The 18,781-nt window shown below is 70.6% G+C and overlaps 1 protein-coding gene across 1 annotated transcript; it reads right to left on the reverse strand.

Annotated features, from left to right (window-relative positions):
• Positions 1–5,672: 5,672 nt before the first annotated feature.
• Positions 5,673–17,843, reverse strand: SLC17A9 (solute carrier family 17 member 9). The gene is made up of 13 exons (XM_054577490.1): positions 17,735–17,843; positions 13,454–13,651; positions 12,993–13,132; positions 11,168–11,267; positions 10,051–10,181; positions 9,474–9,570; positions 9,228–9,324; positions 8,943–9,030; positions 8,361–8,395; positions 7,928–8,043; positions 7,223–7,278; positions 7,033–7,062; positions 5,673–6,553 (listed from the first exon to the last, which is right to left on the reverse strand). The coding sequence occupies exons 1-13, from the start codon at positions 17,800–17,802 to the stop codon at positions 6,390–6,392; spliced, it is 1,320 nt and encodes a 439-aa protein (XP_054433465.1). The 5' UTR covers positions 17,803–17,843; the 3' UTR covers positions 5,673–6,389.
• Between the last annotated feature and the right edge of the window lie 938 nt (positions 17,844–18,781).

An 18,781-nucleotide genomic window follows, 5' to 3' on the forward strand; every position in this document is an offset into this window, starting at 1 on the left:
GGGGTCACCGGCATCACGGCCCCGCGAGAGGCTGCGTCCCCGTCATCGGCTCTTCAAAGGGAGCACGTGGTTCCTCTGGTGGAGGCCGGCTCTCCTTCCCCATCTTCCGCGGGAGCTTTTATGTCCCTGCAGAGGCGCCGAGTTGACATGAAACGCGCCTGCCTGCCACCCACCTTCCCGCTCTCCTGTGGCTGTGTCTCGGGCTGGCCCTGGTCACCTGCGTCGCCCCACCTGTCTGCCCGCCTGGTGCCTGGGCCCCCTCCCAGCAGCCCCCTGTGGGCCTGGGCCCCGAGGCCGCCACCGCAGCCGCAACGCCAGGACCCGAGATTCTGTTGTTCCTCTTACCTTTAGATGTGCAACAGCATGAATATTCTTATTTTTTATTTAAAACTAATTTGGAGTTCTCGCTCTCCAAGGGGCTTCTAATCACCACCAAGCGCCTCCGGCAAGAGCTGATTGACAGGCAGCCGTGGCCTCTTCTGAAGAACAAATTGGCCATCGTTGGGGCCGCAGACAAAGGGAAGCGCCAGGGGCTGGTTATTTATGAGCCGTTGGGGGGTGCTGTTAGCACCTGCTCCCCACGCAGCCAAACACCTGTCAGACGTCAGGAGGTGGCCGCGTGTGCCCGCTTGAGAGTCACTTTGTTTTAAAAGTCATTAGAACGGGGTGTCAGCTAAAACTTAGGGAAGCGTGTATTCGTGAAACACTTTGGAATCTCGCTGTTAGGGAGGCACCACTGCTCTGCCTGAGACAAAGGCGCGAGTTTGTAAACAAGGAGAGGGCGGCCCAGAGAGAGTGCGCCCAAGGGGAAGGGCATGGTCAGGACCCCGGGTGGTGCCCGCCCGGGCTGGGTGGGGGTGGCCCTCCCGCCTTGGGGACCTGGGCCCTGTCCCGCCCTTCGCTCTTCTGCAAATGAACTGGATGCTCTCGCCAAGCCTAGACAGCAGCAGCCTGTCCCCAGGGTGTGCCCACCGGCCCGACAATGTCCCCACCGCACACTGACCACAGATGAGGCCGCCCCCCCGCCCGTCCGGAGGAGGCAGCTGCGGGCCCTTGTGTTCATCTCGCGGAGAGCGGCTGGGAAGATGCCAATTAGGGCTGATCCCGGAGGCGGGTCCATGATGGGAGCCTACGGGCCAGATGGGGCCAGGGCAGGGTGCTAATTAGGGAGTCCGAGCAGGGCCAGGGCCCTCGGAGGGGTCCCCTGCTTCCCAAGTCCCCCTGCTCCCAAACAACAGACGCACCCAGGCACGAAGTCGGCTCTGGCCGCGTGCGGCCCCACCCCGGGTGCAGGCAGACAGGGCGTGGAGGGCGCAGGAAGTCCGCCTCCCCGGTGGACCTCAGGGCCGGGGCTCCCCGCTGAGGCCGGTGCCGGCAGAAACGGGAGCCGCACTACCGTGGCTGAGCTGTGCCCCCCGCCTCCGTGCGCTGAAGTGCCCAGGCCCCCAGAGTGCGGCTGGGTTTGGAACCAGGGCCTTTCCAGAGGGAACGAAGGCAGAACTTGCCACTGTGTCAGCGCCCTTGTCAGAAGAGATGAGGACACAGGCACACACAGAGCGACCACGCGTAGACACAGGGCGAAGGGGCCGGCGGTCAGAGCTGGGGGGACGCTGCGGGGAGAGCCGGCCTGCCGGCCCCTTGACCTGGGGCTCCCGGCCCCTCGCCCGGGAGACAACCTGCTTCGGTGGTTCAAGCTGCCTGGGCACCCGCACTTCATCCCCACAGCCCTGGAAGTGGAGGCACCTGTGTCGGACCCCTCGCGAGGGCACGGGCTGGTCGTAAAGCTGCTGGATTCTCCTTCGAAGTGCTCCTGGGGGCTAAACAGAAGGGGGACCCAAAACTATGCCATGGCTCCGCTGGGTGCGGCGGGCGCTGGGTGGGGGCAGCCTGCAGGCTGGCCCGTGGGGACCCAGCCCCCAGGCCCCCGTCCCTGGCGTGGCTGCCAAGGCCCTCCAAGCCGGACGGCGTGTCGAGCCTGGCAGGTCCGCAGGCCGGCTGTCCACGCCGATGCGTTCGTGGCTTCGTTGGACAGGTCGTAGTCCACGCCCCGCGTTCCCGGCTCGTTCTCCGCCCCCAGAGCGGATGCTCTCCTGCTTCATTCCTGAAGCAGCCCCGGGGTAAAGGCAGGACGCTGCCTGGGAGCGGCAGGGAGTCCGCTTCTGTGAATCCCTCCGCGCAATGACGGTGAGCCAGGCAGGGACGGCCCCAAGCGGCCGTGGACTCTGGAGGGGGCGCCGAGCTGGTGTCCCCGCCACCGGGCCCTTCATGCCCGCGGCCCCTGCCGCCAGCGGGTCCCCCCTGGGACTGTTCTCCCCAGGCGAACAGCCCCTGGTCTCCCACCAGCCCACCCTAGGCCGGCCCAGACCCCCGCCCCAGCGCCCACCCAGGTCGGGGCGCCCGAGCCCCGCCCGTGTCCCTGTGGGCGCCTCCCGGCCACGCTCTGTGGGCCGAGCACCCGGCTCGCTTCTGTGGCAGGAAGGGGACTGGGACTGGGGAGGACCCCAAGGACCCCACAAGAGTCAGCACAGCTGCTGCAGGGGCTGGGGTCCCCGAGCCCCTCACCAGGATGGGGAGACAAGGAGGAGAGCCACTGGCAGGCAGCGTCCAGCGGCAGGGCGAGCCTCCTACCCGCGTTGCCGGGTGGGGCTCCGTGCGGGCAGCTGTCGCAAAGCCGGGGGTGGGGTGGAGGCTCGGGGACAGCGTTGCGGTGGGGACGTCTGTCCTGCCTCTGACCTCAGGGGGCCGCACCCAGCTTCTAGCCCCTACCGACAGGACATTACAGGCCAGGCTCCAGGGCAGCCGGTCAGGAACAGCAGCAGCTACTGGGGCTGCGACCCCACGTGACTCCCTCATGGCCTCTGGCCACAGCGGGGCCGGCAGCTGGACTCTGAGGGGGACCTGCCAGGAAGCTCGGCTCTGGAAGGTCAGGGGGCCCCAGCCTCCACGCCAGCTCCTTTGGAAGCTGGGGGTGTCTTCTGAATTCCAAAGGCTGAGGGGGTGAGCTTGCCTTTAATTAAAATGCACGTCCTTTAATTAAAAGCCCCATCACACACGAAGGACATCCACTGAAATACGACGTGTGACACCCTCATTTTCCTGCTGTTAATTACTAATTAATGAAGCTATTTCAATTAATAGCTTCCTCTCCCCCCCATGGCCCACACGGGGAAGGTCCGTCCCCCCCCCCCCCCCCCGCCGCCGCCGCTGCACTGAATATTCATGTTGCCACCTCCAGCTCCTCTATTAACGTGAGAAAGTGTGTCCCAGTCGGAAACGTCCCCAAAGCACAGCCCGTGTCCGGCTCCCTTGCCGGCAGCCAGCCCAGGCAGAGGGGCTCTGCGGCAGACTGCGGGGAGGGACCGTGGCCACGGTCCCCAGAGGCGCCCTGGCCAAGGGCACCTGCACCCCTAGGTGGCTTCCCTGTGTCCCACCAGCTCTGAGGGGCAGTGGCCCGAGGGCACAGATAAGCAGGAGGCCCCAGGGGGCAGGTGGGGACCCCCAGGGCTCTGCGGTCCCACAGCTGAAGGACAAAGCCAGAAATGGGGGGCAGGGAAGACAGCCCGGAGAGTGGAGGGGCCATTAACATGCTAATTACGAGTAATAGGTGGTCATTAAAGATCCTGCATTAAAGGAAGGATAGAAAAGTGTCGCTTATGGCCACAGGGAGGGGACAACCCTGCCTGTGAGCAGGAGCCTGGGGGAGGGCACCCAGGGAGGGCTGGGGGCTGGGGGGCTGGGGACAGGGCCTGGGGGAGGCTGGACAGGGCACAGCGCTGCACCGCCGGACACTGACCAGGAGCCGCCCTGAGCCCGGCCACCCTTTTCTGGTTGCCTACCTGCCCCCGGGAGGGGAAAGCCCCACCACCAGGACCCCCTGGGGAGGGGACAGAGGGAACGGCCCCAGGTCCCCCCCCCCGTGTCCCTGTCCTCACCGTGGGCGCCCAGCCTCGAGCCCTCCCCCCCACTGGCACGCCTCCCACCCGCCCCCTCCCTCCGGGGCTGCGGGGCTCCAGCACCCGGACACAGGCAGCTCCCGCGGTCCTGGAAGGAGTCTGGGGCCGGGGGGCGGGGCAGGAGTGGGCGGAGCCCCCTCGGCCAGCTGCGGCGTGACAGCAGCCTCGCCCTCCTGAGGGGCCTCCTGGCTGTGGGCCCCGCGGGTGCACGTGGGGCACACCCACCCGCCGCCCGGGGCGCCGAGCCCCTCCCTCAGGAGCGGAGGGACAGGCGCGGTTCGGGTCTGGTGTTGGCACCCTGCCGCCCCGTGTGCTGCCGCCGCTGGCCGTTGGGGTGTGTGGGCTGCGGGGGAGGTGGGGGCGTGCCCGAGCCTGACCGCGCCAGATAAAACGGGGCGGGCGGGCGGCCGGGCCAGCGCGCCCATCGCCCGTGGGAACACCCGGCACCTGCGCCCTCGCTGCCGGCAAACAGGCCCCAGGTGCCACGGAGCCCTGTCCTGGGGCTCCGCATCGGCCTGGGGAGGGGTCGGGAGTCCGCGCCCAATCCAGGGTGGCCTTCCGGACCCACTGCTGTCTGGGCCCCGCGCCCCCAAACCCCACCGACGCGGGGGCCAGGGCCAGAGTGTCCGCACACGTGCCTTCGCTCCCCCTTCTGCACAGAGCCCACGCCCCCCTCTGGGCCTCTGGGTTCCTGCGGGGCAGGGAAGGGGTGCCTCTGTCAAAGGGCTAACAGTGTGCCGTGGGTTAAACACTAAGGGGTGGCACGCACCCCCCGCTCACGGAGGCGTCACTCACAGCAGCCGGGAGCCGGGGGCGGCCGCCGCGTCCTCGCGGGGAAGGGTAAGCGCTCCGCGTGGCGGGCTGCCCTCAGCGTCCCAAAGGAGGGACACGCGGACCCCGGCTACAGCAGAGGCGGGCCCGGGGGACGTTAGCTCGTCACGAACACCCGTCACGGAAGGACACACGCCATGGGACTCCACTTAAACAAGGTGCTCGGAGTCTGTCGTCAGAATCGGAGAGCAGAACAGCGGGTGCCCGTGCCCGGGGGGCAGCGAGTGTTTTCTGGGGACAGAGCGTCCGGACGTCTGGGAAGACGGGACGCCCTAGAGAAGGGAGGTGGCAGCGGCCGCACTCCCGCCGCTGAGCCGCACACGTCCACACGGTCACGGGGATGGCCCGCCCGCGCGTGTCCTGGGCGGCGTCCCAGGCCGGGCTCCCAGCTCGGGGCAGCAGGTCGCAGGCGGCCACCACCCGAGGCCGCTTGCGACAGCCCGGCCGGCCGAGCAGCCGAGGGCCCCAGCGGGAACCGGACGGCCTTCCCGCCCCTCTGCGCACAGGCCACTGCGCTCTGTGATCAAGAACCTTCTTTCAGATTATTTTTCCTCCAAAGAGGGGCGGCCGTGGGGAAAGTCTGCGCCTCCATGGGAGGGACAAGCTGTCCCTGTCTGGGTTGCGTGAGCGGCAGGCGGGCCCTGCGGGGAGCTGGTAGCGGTGCCCCTCCCGCCCCGATCCGAAGCCCAGTGTCCACGCCCGTCCCGTGTGCCCAGAGGGGGGAGTGCAGCGCCACGTCCCCGTGCAGTGTGCCGGCAGCCACTCTGTCTGTTCCTGGAGCTGTCCCCGGACCTGTTTGTAACACTTGGCTGGGTCCCTGGTGAACGAATTCAATAAACTTTAACAAGTACGTATTCTTTAAAACTGTGTTAGTGAAGTAACAGTCTTCTTTTAAATAGTTTAATAGTCACCATTTAAATAAGGCTTTGCTGTGGTTTTCCACATTTTTGTGCCGCTTTTCTCCCCGCGGACGCGTGGCAACACGCCCGACAGAGTCAGGGGCGGGGGGCTCCTCTGTATAAACAGGGGAGGCGGGGTCGTCTGGCTCCAGGGAACGTTGAGGGCGGGGCGGTGCCCAGGAGCCAAGGACGCAGAGCTGAGTGCCAGTGTCCAGGGATCCACAGGAGGGGGGCGTAGGGGGTGGGGATCCCCAAGGGTGGCAGCTGCTCTGGGGACACTTGGCGATACCAGGAGACAGAGTAACCGCTGAACACCCCCCTCCCCATGCACAGCACGGCCCCCCCGAGAGACCGATCCACCTCAAGGCCCAGAAGGAAAGCAGAGTGGGTTTAGGGGAGACTGTGCGTCCGGGCAGGCTGGAGGCAGGGGCGCGTCTGGCCCCGCCTGGAGGCCGTCTCCGGAAGGGAGCGCTGACTCCACCCGCCGGGGGACAGTCCCACTGAGGCCAAGCGCGGGGCGCGGCGCCCCACTGGCGGAGGGGACACTGAGGCCCAGCCAAGGCCAGGCGCCGGCGCCACCTCCCGCTCGGCCGGGCTCCGTCTCCTCGGTCACACGTCTGGGGTCAAGAGCAAGAGGCCCTGACACAGGGCCCTTCACCCCGAGGCTGGTGGTGCTGGGTCTGCGTCGGGCCGGCGGGCGGGGCGGCTAGAGGTCCTCGCGGGCGGGGCCCAGGTCCACCCTCTGGGCCTGCCCGAACATCAGGAAGGGGCCCAGCCCCAGGCCGCCGGCAGCAGCCACCAGCTGGAACAGCGGCACCCAGGAGCCGGTGGTCTCGACCAGGTAGCCGCCCAGGCCCACGCCCACAACACCTGCAGCCGAGAGAGGGGACAGGCGGCTGAGGGACGGGCGGCCCCCAGGGCAGCCTGGGGAGGGGCGGGTTGGGGGAGCCGGCGCCGAGGCCAGCCTCTGTCCGGTCGCTGGAGCGCCCCCCGCCCCCGGCCGGCCAGGACGCCGCCCGCCGCTGCCGCGCCCTCCCGGGAACAGGGGCAGCAGCCGGAGGGGCCCAGCTGCGGGGTGAGCCCAGAACCGTCTCCCCGCCACCCGGGCCCGTGACCTCCGGGGACCCTGGGCCACGAGGACCTGACTCGCCCTTCGGGGGGCGGAGGCGAGCCCTACAGGAGTCAGCTCTGCCTCTCCCTGGACCAGCTCTGAGGTCTGCGTGTCCCGCACATGGATCTCATGCTGTTGGACCCCCCCCCACCCGGCAGAACCAGAGGGTGGCAGGAGGACACAGGGGGCGGCCGGGGGCACCCCGGCAGCTCGGGCAGGGGACCCGCTTGCCTCTCACCTGCCAAGGCCCCCGCTGTGTTGGCCACACCTGTGAACCGGGCAGGGCGAGGGAGGATCGGTCAGCAGAGCCCCCGGCCACCCTCCCGCGGCCTCCCACGCCCCTGCGGGCTCGGGGCTGGGGACGCGGCTGCGTGAGCAGCGCCCTGGCCGGGGCAGCCGCGCCCCGTTCACACCGGCCGGGTCCTCACCGAACAGAAGGCCAGCGCAGGACGGGGCCAGGTCCTGGATGTTAACGGAGATGCCGCTGTGGGGGGAGGAAAGGACAGGGGCAGGTGACCCCGGGGCAGCTGCCGCCCAGGACACCAACGTCGGTCCTCTGAGCGCCCGGAGCAGGAGGCCATCCAGGGGGCGCCCGGCCACACGCAGGCACCCCGCGCCCCCGACCCTGGCTCTCCCATCTTGAGGGTGACCCAGCGCGGGACCCGCGCCCTGGAGGACGCACGGGGAGGCAAGCTGGCACCAGCGCACACTCCTTTGCTGTCCACGAATTGTTTTTAAAAAAACCTTCAATGGCCAATTCTCAAAACGACACCCTGTGACGTTTTCCTGGTTAAATGGGGCTGAGGCTGGGCCCTGGGGGCGACGGGGACTCCAAGAACGCAAGAGAGCCCGCTGGCGCCTCGCGGCTCAGACCGGAGACGGAGACGCTGCCCCGCCATTGCGATCACGGCCTCCCCTCCGGGCCCCGCCCCCAGCCCAGCGTGTGTTTCTCCGAAAGGCCCAGGGCCACGCCAGCCGACACCCGGACAAACCTTTGCCTCTGCAGCTCCGCGAGGGGACCCGCCAGCCGCACGCCCCTGGGCGAGGAGGCTGCCTCCGAGCGCCCGGCCTCGGGGTGCGAAGGGGCGCAGGGGCAGGCGGGGCGGTTCGGGGGGCTGGGCGCACAGCCTCACCTGTGGTTGAAGGTCTGGAGGCCGATGGAGGCCGAAGCAAAGAACACGGACTTGCAAAAGCTCGAGGTGTGGCCCACACCCAGGGCACAGATGCTGGACAGGCCCAGGCCCATCACCTGCGGGGCGGACACCGGTGTCAGGCGAGGGCTGGGACGGCCAGCAGGGGTCGAGGGGCACATGGGGGACAGGCTCCGTGAGAAGCCGCCTCTGCTGGTGGAGCCGAAACACTCCATTAGATGGCAGCGACCCCAGAAATGGGCGCTGGGGCTCAGGTGGCCGCGGCGGGCCACGCACACAGCTCGGAGAAGGGCGGCCACGCCCCCGACTGCCCTGCTGCGCTGGCCGCCTTCTGGGTCGGGGACTTGGGGACACGGCCCTCGGGCCCCAGGAGCAAACAGGATGCCCTGAGAGAGCCGTCATGTGACCTCCCTACCTGCATGAACTTCCGCACGGTGATGGTTCTGTAACCTGGACAAAAGGAGAGGAGAGCGTGTTCCCCGCCGGCTGGCGGGCGCTGGCCGCCCGCCCGCCCCCGATGGTGCCCACAGTGGGGTCCCCGCGGGGCTGTCCGAGGTCCGCCCGCTCCCCCGGGGCCCGAGGCCGAGGCCGAGGTTGGGCAGTAAGGCCACAAACATGCACTCGGGTCCCAGGCTTGCCCCTGCCTGCGACCTCTGACCCCTCCAGGGGCCCTTTCCACGTCTGAAGAGGGCTGGGGACGGCCTCCAGCCCTTGGGAGGTAGCTCCCCTGTCCCGGGGACGGGGGTCCTCTCACTGCACCCCAAGCCCGCCCTGAATGGGGAAACGGAGGCCGGGGGCGTCGCCCACGGAGTGGCTCCTATGGCCCCCCCTCCCCCATGCGGGCTCTGAAGGGCCGGGTGTCGCTCTCCCAGCTTGGTCTTCCAGGGGCATGGCCCCTTCCCGCCGCTGTAGCTGCCCCCAGGAGGGGTGCCTCCCGCCCCCCAGGGCGAGGGGAGGCCCAGGCATGGCCCCGGCGCGTCCCCTCCACAGAGCTCACCCTGACGGATGAGATGGTCCGAGAGAAACCCGCTGAGCAGGCTGGCCGGGATCGCCACCAGCCAGGGCACCACGTTGAAGACCCAGCCCTGCAGGGAGCGAGGAGGGCGTCGCGGCGCCAGGCCGGCCACCAGGGCCCACCCCGCCCCCCGGGCAGGCCTCCTGAGCCCTCACGCCTCCGCCCAGCGCCGGCCCCCTGCCTTCCTGACCGGCACCAGAGCCCTGCGTGTTGGGGGACCCCTCAGGGCCCCTCGCTACAGGGGTCGGGACCTCCAGGGAGCGGCACCTGGGAGCTGGGGTAGGTGTCCTTGAAGAAGGCGGGCAGCCAGGACAGCAGGGTGAAGAAGGAGCAGGCCGAGGCGAGCTGGGAGAAGATGGCCGCCCTGCGGGGACAGGCGCCGCTCAGGGCCACGGTCCCCAGCACCCGGGCGACCGAGGCCGCGGGGGACCCCGGCGCTATGATCAGTCAGCACCGGGGACACGCACGGGCCCTGCCCCTGCCCCACGAGGGGGCCCCGTGCGGCCGGCTCACCAGACAGAAGGCTTCCGGAAGAGCTGTCTCCAGGGGACCCTGGTGCGCCTGGCCATCCGCAGGCCTTGAGCCGACATGTCCAAGGACAGGACGAGATCTGGGGGGAGCAAGGCGGGCCCGTGTGACAGCTGTTCGGAGCCAGGGGGCCGGGGCCGCGGGGAGGGTCCGGTGATCGGAGCCCGGCTCCCTTGGCCCAGCACCCCTCCCCCTCTCCGCTGCCTCTGGTGCCTTCAAGGACCTGCGTTTGTGTTGGGTTTGAACAAACTCTCTTGACGCTCCCCCTCCCGAGCCCCGAGGCCCCCAGCCCCCCTCCCACCTTTCAACTCACAGCGCCCCCCCCCCCCGCCTCTGCCTTGTCCCTGGCAGACCACTCAGCACCAAACGTGGCGGAAACCACAGCCCAGAGCCCAGCACGGGCTTGTTCCCCAGCCTGAGGCCGAGCTGCAGCCCCCGGCACCCGGGGCTGGGGCGGCTCTGTGACCTTCGTGGTCGGTGGCGGCCGGAGGGGTCCCAGCTCTAGGCTCTCGCCCCTCCCGGGCAGCGCATGTGCTGGCCGCGCCCACCCGGCCGCGGTTACCTTGTTCGCTCAGCAGGTACCTGTACACGTAACACACCCACAGAAGGGTGAGACCGCCGGAGACGTAGAAGACGCTCGGCCAGCCGTACCGGTCCAGGAGCAGGGAGCCCGCCGCCCCCGTCACCAGCGTCCTGGGACAACAGACGAGTGTGGCCTGACCCCCGGCCTCACTCCGGCAACGAGGCGCCTGGACAATCCCACCCAGGTGGCTAGAAGGCGGGGCGTCCCTGTCCCACGAACTGGTTCAAGTCCCAGCGCTCCGGGACAGGCTCCGGGTGCCACATGGCCACGGCGCACCCGGGCTCAGGCGCGTGGCCGAGACACGGCACAGGGGCCCTGCGTGGCATGAATGGCCTGCTCCCTGGCCTTCAGGGGGCCTGCCGTTGTGGGGGGGCCTTGCTGCAATAAACCCCAAATACCTCCCATGTCACCGGCCGGTCCATTTGGGGGCTGCTTTCCCCTTCCCCCATCTGCCAGGAGACATTAACAGAGGAAACACCTGGGCCCCGATCGAGGCCACAGGGCCCGGGGTGGCTTCCCCCTTTCCCTGACCCCGCCACGGGCCCAGGACACCTGGGGGGGATGGAATTCCAGGTGAGCCCGAATGTTCCCGGGCGGCCCACGCTGCTTCTCTGAAGGCCGCGCGGCACCGGGCAGCGTGGGTTCTAACTGGGTGCTCCCGCCCACCCACGGGCACCCCCCACACCCCTAATTCTTGCCTAGACCTTGGAGCAGTGACCTGCGGGCCCCGAGCTGGGGGTCCTGAAGGCTCTTTGGACGGAGAGGTGTCCTTCCACACGGGGCACCCGGGGCGGCCAGGCCAGGAAGGGCCCCGGGCTTCACGCCCAGAACGCGACCCGAGCACGGGCCGCCTCCCCCATCGGGACCCCCCCCGGCCCCTGCACCCCTGGGCCCACCCCCACAGAAGGAAGGGCGGTCGATGAAGCGGCCGCTGCCCCAGCCCCTGTCGCCTGCCACCGGCACCTTTGCAAATCACAGACCCAGCTGGGCCCACGCCGCCCTGAGCGGCAGGTGCGCCCGCGCGGCTGCCCCCACCTATGGGCTCCGCCAGGGCCGCCCGTGCGGCCTCCCCTGCGCCCCTGAGGCTGGCACTTACCCGACCTGGGAGCCGGCGCCCACGGTGCTGTAGGTGAAGGCCCGCTCGCCCTCCCGGACCTTCTGCGACAGCAGGCTGGTCAGCGCAGGGAAGTGGACCCCTGGGGCGGGCAGAGAGCGTGGGTCTGCGTGGCGCCAGGGCCCCGGGCCAGAGCGGCCGGCGGGGGCGGGCCGCCAGGGGCGAGCCGGCCGGGGGCTCCCGATCGGGGGTTACTCGGCCTGCGGCGTCCTCCACACCCACATCGCCCCAGGGACCAGCAGGGACACTCGGCCAAGGAGACACTCAGCGGAAGCCAGTGCCACCGCCGTCCCCTGGCTTCCGGCGCCGCACCAGCCCGGGAGTCCTGGCACACACGTGACGCATCCTCGTGGACACGCGCACATGCTGCCACAGACACACACACTGTCGCACACACATGCACACACTGCCACACGTGCACACACCGCCACACGTGCACACACCACAGCATGCACATGTGCTATCACACATATGCACACACTACCACACACCGCCACACGTGCACGTGTTGTAACATGTGCACAGGCGGACCGCACCGCACACGCTGCCACACACGCACACACCGCCACACATGCACATGCCACAGCGCACACACGTGCCATCACACATGTGCACGCACCATCACACACTGCCGCACGCGCACGCGCTGTCACACACGCCCACGGCGCAGGGACAGCCAGCGAGCCCTGGAGAGCCTGTGGGACCGTGGAGCGGGGTGCTGGGTGTCGCACTGCCCCGTGGCTGCTGACATGTCCCCACAGGGAGGCGGGAGGGAGCACAGAACTTCCCTGTGTGTTCCTTTGCAACTTCCTGTGACTCTATAATTATTTCAAAACCTAGTTTTAAAAAAACCTGCTTTGGGGACTTCCGCTCTTGCCTGCTGTGCTTTTCTCCAAACCACCCGGGGGAATAAGAGGCAGGGGACCGGGGCAGGACTCGGTCCCGGCCTTCCCCTCGGGGCCCTGGGCCTGGCCACGCAGAGTGCCGGCCCCCCAGGGCGACAGCCACTCCTGGAGCCCCGGCTGCCCCTCATAACGGGCCACAGGCCAGCGACACACAGAGGGCCTTGTGCCTCCCAGAAGGACGCGGAGAAGCAGCTTGAGCCCCACAGCCCGGCCCTGGGGCCTTCGTCTGCCGGGCCGCGAGCACCAGCCACGGCCACACGGGGACCACGGAGGGTGGGCCCACAGGAGCACAGAGGCCGGTCCGCCAGGACCGCCCATGGCCCGGACCAGTGGGGCTGGCCAGAAAACAGGCACAGGCCAATCCTGGGAGACCCGGGGACCCCAGGATCTGAAGGGGTCACCAGTGAGGGGTCCTTTCCAGAGCAGGCGGGGCAACGTGGCGTGGAAGGGCCAGGACCCACGCGCTCGGATCACGTCCGGGAGACGGAGGCTGTGAGGCTCCAGGCTGGGCAGGCGGGAGCTCGGGGCCCATCCGTTCCCTGGAGGGGGCTGTGCGCCACCTGCCGCCGGCTCTCCTGGGCTGCCGGGGCCTTTGAGGGGCTCTCCCCAGAAGTCTAGAGTCCCCGCCACGCCTGTCAGCCACGTGGTGCTGCCTGACGGTGGTCACACAGCGGCCTCGTTGCCACCGGCTCCCCGGAGCAGCCCTTCTGGCCCGGGGGACACCTGACGTTAGAATGGGCCAGACCGCGAGCTCATTCCAGAAATGGAAGTTGCTCAGGGGCCACGGCATCGGCAGGCCGAGTTGCCCACACGCCACACTCACAGCACACGCGGGCGGGCGCACACTCCTGGGGCGGGGGGCCGAGGGCCGGCCGCCCGGCGGAGGCCCCTGGGGAGCCTACCTTGCAGCAAGCCCGTGAGGACGCGCGAGAAGGTCACGAAGGCCAGGTGGGCGCCGCCCAGGCGCGCGAGCAGCGGGGTGGCGGCCGTGATGAGGCCCCAGGCGGAGGCCGACAGGAGGATGACCTTCTCACCCCCGACCCTGGGGGGCAAGAGGGCAGCGATGGGGGGCCCGGCGCCAGGGCGACCCGCGGTCCTGCCGCGCAGGCACGCGCCCGGGACGGGTGGGAGGCTGGGCCCTCCCTCCCTCCCTGGAGCGACCCCGTCTGTCCGTCCACCCCATGCCCCAAGAGTGCTCACCGGGACCCCGAGCCCCGACGCAGAGCGGTGCACCCCCTCCGCCCTCCCGGGGCCTCAGGCCTCCCCGCTCCGGCTTCCTCGCGCGGGGGGGCTCTCCCCGCAGGAACTTCCCAGGAGGACCCCTAAGAGTGCGCCAGCCCAGCACGGGGAGCGGGGTGCTCACCGGTCCCCCAGGTGGCCGCCCACGATCTGAGTCAGGCAGTAGCCCCAGAAGAAGCTGCTGAGCACCACCCCGGCTTCCTTCTTGCTCCAGCCGAAGTCCTGGCTCATGGAGACGGTGCAGATGGGCACACTCACGCGGGCGCAGTACAGCAGGCACGTGCCCAGCAGCAGGGCCCCCGTCCATGCCTGGCACTCGGGCCTGCGGGCAGGGGCGGGTCAGCCCCGGGGCGGGCGGAGGTGGCGGAGGCCCGCGGCCACCTCCCGAGCGCCCGGCTGCCCCTGGGGACTCCCAGACAGACGCGGGGGACGGCGCTCCTGGCAGCAGCGGCCGGGAGCAGCCCGCGTGGTCGGCTGCGGTGTGGCCGCATCCGCCGTGGCCGGGAGGCCGGGAGCAGCCCGCGGGGGGCCGGGGTCCTGCCTGCACCAGGACTCGTCCACCTGCCTGGGGTCGGGGCAGGAGACCAGGTCCTCCCCGGGGAGAGACCTCAGGCTGTTGGGAGGGGCCTGGCCCAGCACACGACGTGGGCAGAGGCATCAGTGCCCCAGGGAGGTCCCAGGAGGAGAGGGTCAAAGGTGAGAGGCCAGGGTGCCAGACAGACTCCCCACCCCCATCACCCAGGAACGTGGCGGGACTCAGCGGGGAGAGGAAGGCCGGGCGGGAAGACAGGAACCAAAGCAGCCGGGGAGGGCGTCCGGGAGGGCCCGGCAGGGGCCTCGGGGGCAGTTGTCCGAGCAGAGCAGAGACGGAGGCCTGGGAGGAGGGGGGCCGTGGACGGCCCCCTCGCTTCCCTCACCCCTGTTCAGGCCTCTGTCCGGACCTGGCTGGGGGCTGCGGGGGGCGGGGCGCCCGTGGTCTGCCAGAGAGCAGACTGGGCCTGGGAGGCGGGCGGGGGCTCGACCTGCGGCAGACGCGGGGCGGGCTTCCCACCTGCTGCCCTCCCAGGCTCGTGCTGCGGGGACGGCTGGGGGGGCAGTCCGGGGGGGCCGGGAGCTGCGGACAAGGCTACAGGGCGTGGGACCTGCGGCGGGCCGCCTGGCCTCCTCGGGCCTCCGTTTCCCCAGCGAAGAAGAGCCCAGGACCCCTGCCTCCCTCGTGGTCCAGGAAGCCACAGAGTGACCCGCAGGCTCCTGGCGCCCTCACAAGAAGCCATTGTGACCGGCCTGGAGGAGGCATGGCGGCTGCGTCAGCTCCTGCACGGGGGTCAGCGGCGCCTTTCCAGCGTGGGGAGCAAGACAGGAGAGGGCAGCCCCCCCGGGTCTCCGCGGGCACACACTCCCCGCTGTGTCCCCACGGGGGCTGCTGCACCCCAGCAGAGGCAGCTGATTCCAGGTTCGAGACCACCCCGCTAGGGCTTTGGGGTGAATGGATCCACGTCCCAAACGGCTGCCTGCTGTCCCCAAACCGATCCGTGTCTGCAGGCCGGCCGGTCCGCAGTCGGGGAGCGCTGTCTGTCTGCCCGGCTCCTGCCGGAGCGTGTGGTCCCCTGCATGGGGCAGCCGTCTGGGCCCTGGCACAACCCAAGAACCCGTCCCTTCCTGGGCCTCAGTTTCCCCATGGGCACAGTGAAGAGGTCGCACTGGACCTTGGATTTCAAGCTGGGTCTCTGGGTGCTCGGCGGGGTCCCTCTGCCGCTACCTGCTTCACGTGTCAGAACTCCCCCCACCCCGGGTCCTGTCCCCACAGCCCTGGGGTGCAGGATCCCCGCCTGGCCGTGCCTCACAGAGGCATGGCAGCGCTGTCCTGGAAAGGGCCCCGGGGCCGCTCAGCCTCTGCTAGGAAGGGGCCCTGGCTGTCCTGCCCCCACCCTACTTCCTGGTCCTTAAAATGCTCCGGGAAGTCAGGCGCCTGGAACGGCCTCACAGGGGCAGGTGGGACGGGCCCTGGGGCCTCCCGCGCCTGAGAGGCGGGTGGGGCGGACCCCCACCGACTGGTGTTCACAGAGCAAAGGCTGCGAGGTGGTGGGCGGGGGCCGGGCGTCCGCAAGGCCCCGGAGCCCCGAGCAGTGCTCGGCCGGCGCCCGTCTGCATGGAACGCAGGAGCTGCGGGGGCTGCGGGCCCCTCGGGGGCTCCAGCCGACCATGGGGATCACGCCTGGACGTCTCCCCGAGGCCGCCCCCCATCCCCAGATCGGACGAAGCTTGCGCGGGGTGCACAGCCCACGCTCCAGCGCCCGGCGTCTGGCCCCAGGGCTGCGGGCCAGTCAGGACTTTGCTCCCTCTGCGCAAACAGTCCCGCCGGGCTCAGCAGCGACACACAGTCCCGCCGTCCTAGCTGCCACCCAGGGAGCCGGCAGAGGACACCGTGCGCGCGCCCGGTCCCCAGCAGGGCTGAGGTCCCCAGGCACACGTCCTGGCGGGACCACGCAGGACCACGGTTCTGGTTTTCACTGCTGGCCAGACAAGGGGAGCAGAGGGCACGGGAGCAAGGCCGTCGCCCCCCAAAAGGGCCGCAGTCCAAGGTGCCTCCGAAAGGGGCTTCGTTCCTTGACGTGGTCGGGGCAGCGCGGGCTCGCCCGCGCCCCGCAGGCCCGACCCCGTCGCCCCGGCAGCCTGGCTCTCAGGTGCCGTCGCTCTCCCGGGGGCGCGGGAGGCCGCACCCTGAGCTGGCAGGCAGTGTCGGCTGGGTGAGCCGAGGGCTGCCCTTCAAGCTGCCAGGGACACAGCGCGAGGACGTCTCATCTGCCTGGAGGTGTGACCCAGACGCCGCCCGCTGGTGAGGACGCTCAGTCCACAGCGGGCGAGGCCCGAGAGCGTCGTCCCGCCGCCTGGGCGGCCCGAGCCTCCGCCGGTGCCCCCCCCACCTCGAGCCGTCCCCCGGGCAGCTCTACGCGCCTGCGCTTCCTGCCGCGGCCCCCGTGCCCGGAGCACAACCCTGGCTGAGCAAACCTGCGGTCGGTCACATGGCCCCCGGATTCAGAAAAGGGAACTGAGCGGGCGGGCGCCGTGGGCCAGGGAGCGGCAGGCCGAGGGGACACGTGGGTCCTGGGCCGCGGGCGCCCGCCACCCGGGATGCGGCGGGAGGGGGCCGGCGGGCCGACCGGCAGCGCGGGCAGCGGGCGCTCAGGCCCCGTGAACAGCAGCGGCTGTTGTTGTTATTAGTGTCACCCACTCAGGGGCGAGAACGACCTCCGACCTCCTCCCCCCGAGCACGGCCGCACTCAGGGCCCGCGGGTCCCTCCAGGACACCCGCCTGCCCTGCCCGTCGCCGTCCTGGGGCGCACGTGCGGCTCTCACACCGAGCGGAGGGCAAAGCCTGGCCAGGCGATTAAGCCGCCACCTGAGAGGAAGTTTGCAGAGTGTTCCATGGCCCCGGGCCACAGCCTGCGGCCCAGCCCACTGCCCAGCCGGCTGCCACCTGGCACAGGCTGGGAGCAAGGCTCCGCCCCATAACCAGCAGGATGCGACGGGGGAGGGAGCAAGGGGGGCAGCGAGGGCGCCCCTGGCCCCCGCACGCCCCTCACAATCCCCGGTCGCCCCGGGGCGGCCAGGCTGCGACCGCCTGAGCTTTGCGGTCACGCTCGCGCTGCCGCCAGCCCTCGCTCCCTGCTCCCTGTCGCGACCCCAACACTAGGGACTGTCCCGCGGGGCCCCGGCCACCCCCTGCTGGGGGCAGGGGGCCACGAGGGCGCGCTCCCTGGGGACCGAAGCCGGAGGTGAGCAGCCCTGGGCCCAGGGCCTGGCGAGCGTCCTCAGCCCACAGAGCCCGTGCCCGGCTGAGCCGCCCAGGGGGCTCCCCTGGGGCTCTGTCCTGGCTCCCGACCAGCGCACAGGAAAAGGAGTTGGGGACTTGCCAGGGCCCTTCCTGCCCCGGGGCCCTCGCTCACAGCACGCGCGGAGCACGCGTGGAGCACAAGGCGGCGGGACGGGGCGACCGGTCAGCCGCAGGCCCAGTGCGTGCCCCGCAGCCCGACTGCCCCGCGGGTGACTCGGAAGCGCCCCGCCGCACCCTCAGGTCCGGTCCGGTGGTGCTGCCCTCCCTGGCAGGGTCAGTTCCGGGCCGCGCGCGGTCCCTCCGCCCCAACCGGACGACGCCCCCTACCCCGGGCAGGCCTCCCGGCTCCTGGGACCCCAGCTGCCTGGAGGGGCTCAGGGGACACTGGGCCCTGGGCTGGGTGGAAGGTTGGAGGGACCTGTGGGCTCCTGCCCCGCGGGGTCTGGGGCAGGGGCTGCTCCGGGTGGAGCAAAAGAGGCCCTGCCGCGGGACTCTCAGGACTTTGGGGACGTGCCCACCGGGCGCGCTGCTCCTCCCCTTGCCCCTCCCCCGGCCCCCCGGGCGCCCCACCTGGACCACTGGGCGTCCTCCGCCGCCTCCTGGCGGGCCTGCTCCGGGGGCGACCGTCCGGGCTGCATCACGCACAGAGAGTGCGGAGCCGGCTCCCGCCAGCGGCCCACGCGGGCAGCACCGCCCAAGTCCACGTGTCAGTCCCAGCGGCGCTTCCGTCTGGCGCTCCCAGGAACGTGTCGCCCCCAGACGGTCCGCCACCGCGGCGGCGGCGGGGGCGGGGGCGGTGGGGGCGGGGGAGCGGGCGGGGCACCCCTCTCGGTCCCCGCCCCAGGCCGGGCACGCCCCTGGGTACAGCCCGCCCGGCCTCCCCGCCGCTCGGCCCGGCTGCGAGCAAGGCCGGCTGCCCTCTGCTGCCACCGCGCCCCACACCCTCTGGCGGTGGCTCGGGCTCCCCTGCAGCGTGCGGCGCAGATGTGGCTTTGGACACGTGGCTGAGCCCGGGGAGCCTGCTGCCCATCCATAGATGGGGGTCCCCGCCTCACAGGGCTGCGAGCCCATCCAAGGAAAGTCAGGGCCGTCTTTCCAGGTGCAGGGGCCGTCAGGCTCCCGTGCAACCCAGTGTTCAAATAGGTCTCGGAAGGGCTCCAGCCCGTGACCTCGAACCAGGCGCCCACCCGGCAGGTGCTCGCGGACCCGGCCTGCGCCCTCTGCGGAGGCGGCTGGGCTTGCAGCCCGAGCCGGCCCTGAGATGCCGGCCAGGGTGGGCCCGCTGGGACGCAGCGGCCGTGGCTGGTTTCTGGCCACGCTCTGCCGTTTCCAGGAGCCGCCGCCTCCTCACACAGCGTCCGTCTGTCAGCTCTGTCCGTCCTCCACGCAGCAGCTGGGTGCCGGGCCCCAGGGGCTGCTCCCCGCACACAGGTCGAGCCGACCGTCCCGCACCCCAGAGCACCCCCTGGGGCCCTCCCGCCTAGGTCCTGCGCCGGGAGCAGCCCGCCCAGCGTCGCCACCCTGGCTCCCGCCTGCCCCGGAGCTCCCCACGCCTGCCCGGCTCCAGCTGCGCTTGCCGACCCGGGGCTCCTTCCGTCCGCGTCTGGTGGTCAGCGG

This window comes from Pteronotus mesoamericanus, unplaced genomic scaffold (genome assembly GCF_021234165.1).
Source record: "Pteronotus mesoamericanus isolate MK-2021 breed Mesoamerican mustached bat unplaced genomic scaffold, CSHL_Meso_final contig_436, whole genome shotgun sequence".
NCBI classification, from domain to species: Eukaryota; Metazoa; Chordata; class Mammalia; order Chiroptera; family Mormoopidae; genus Pteronotus; species Pteronotus mesoamericanus.

What these genes read in the sequence shown, in the direction of transcription:
- SLC17A9 (XM_054577490.1), bottom strand. Translation starts at nt 17,802, where the DNA reads ATGCAGCCCGGACGGTCGCCCCCGGAGCAGGCCCGCCAGGAGGCGGCG. An exon ending in CCTCACGGGCTTGCTGCAAG is followed by an intron (nt 11,268 to 12,992) that starts GTAGGCTCCCCA and finishes TGCCCGCCCCAG; the next exon opens with GGGTCCACTTCCCTGCGCTG. An exon ending in CTCCAGACCTTCAACCACAG is followed by an intron (nt 7,279 to 7,927) that starts GTGAGGCTGTGC and finishes CTCCCCCCACAG; the next exon opens with CGGCATCTCCGTTAACATCC.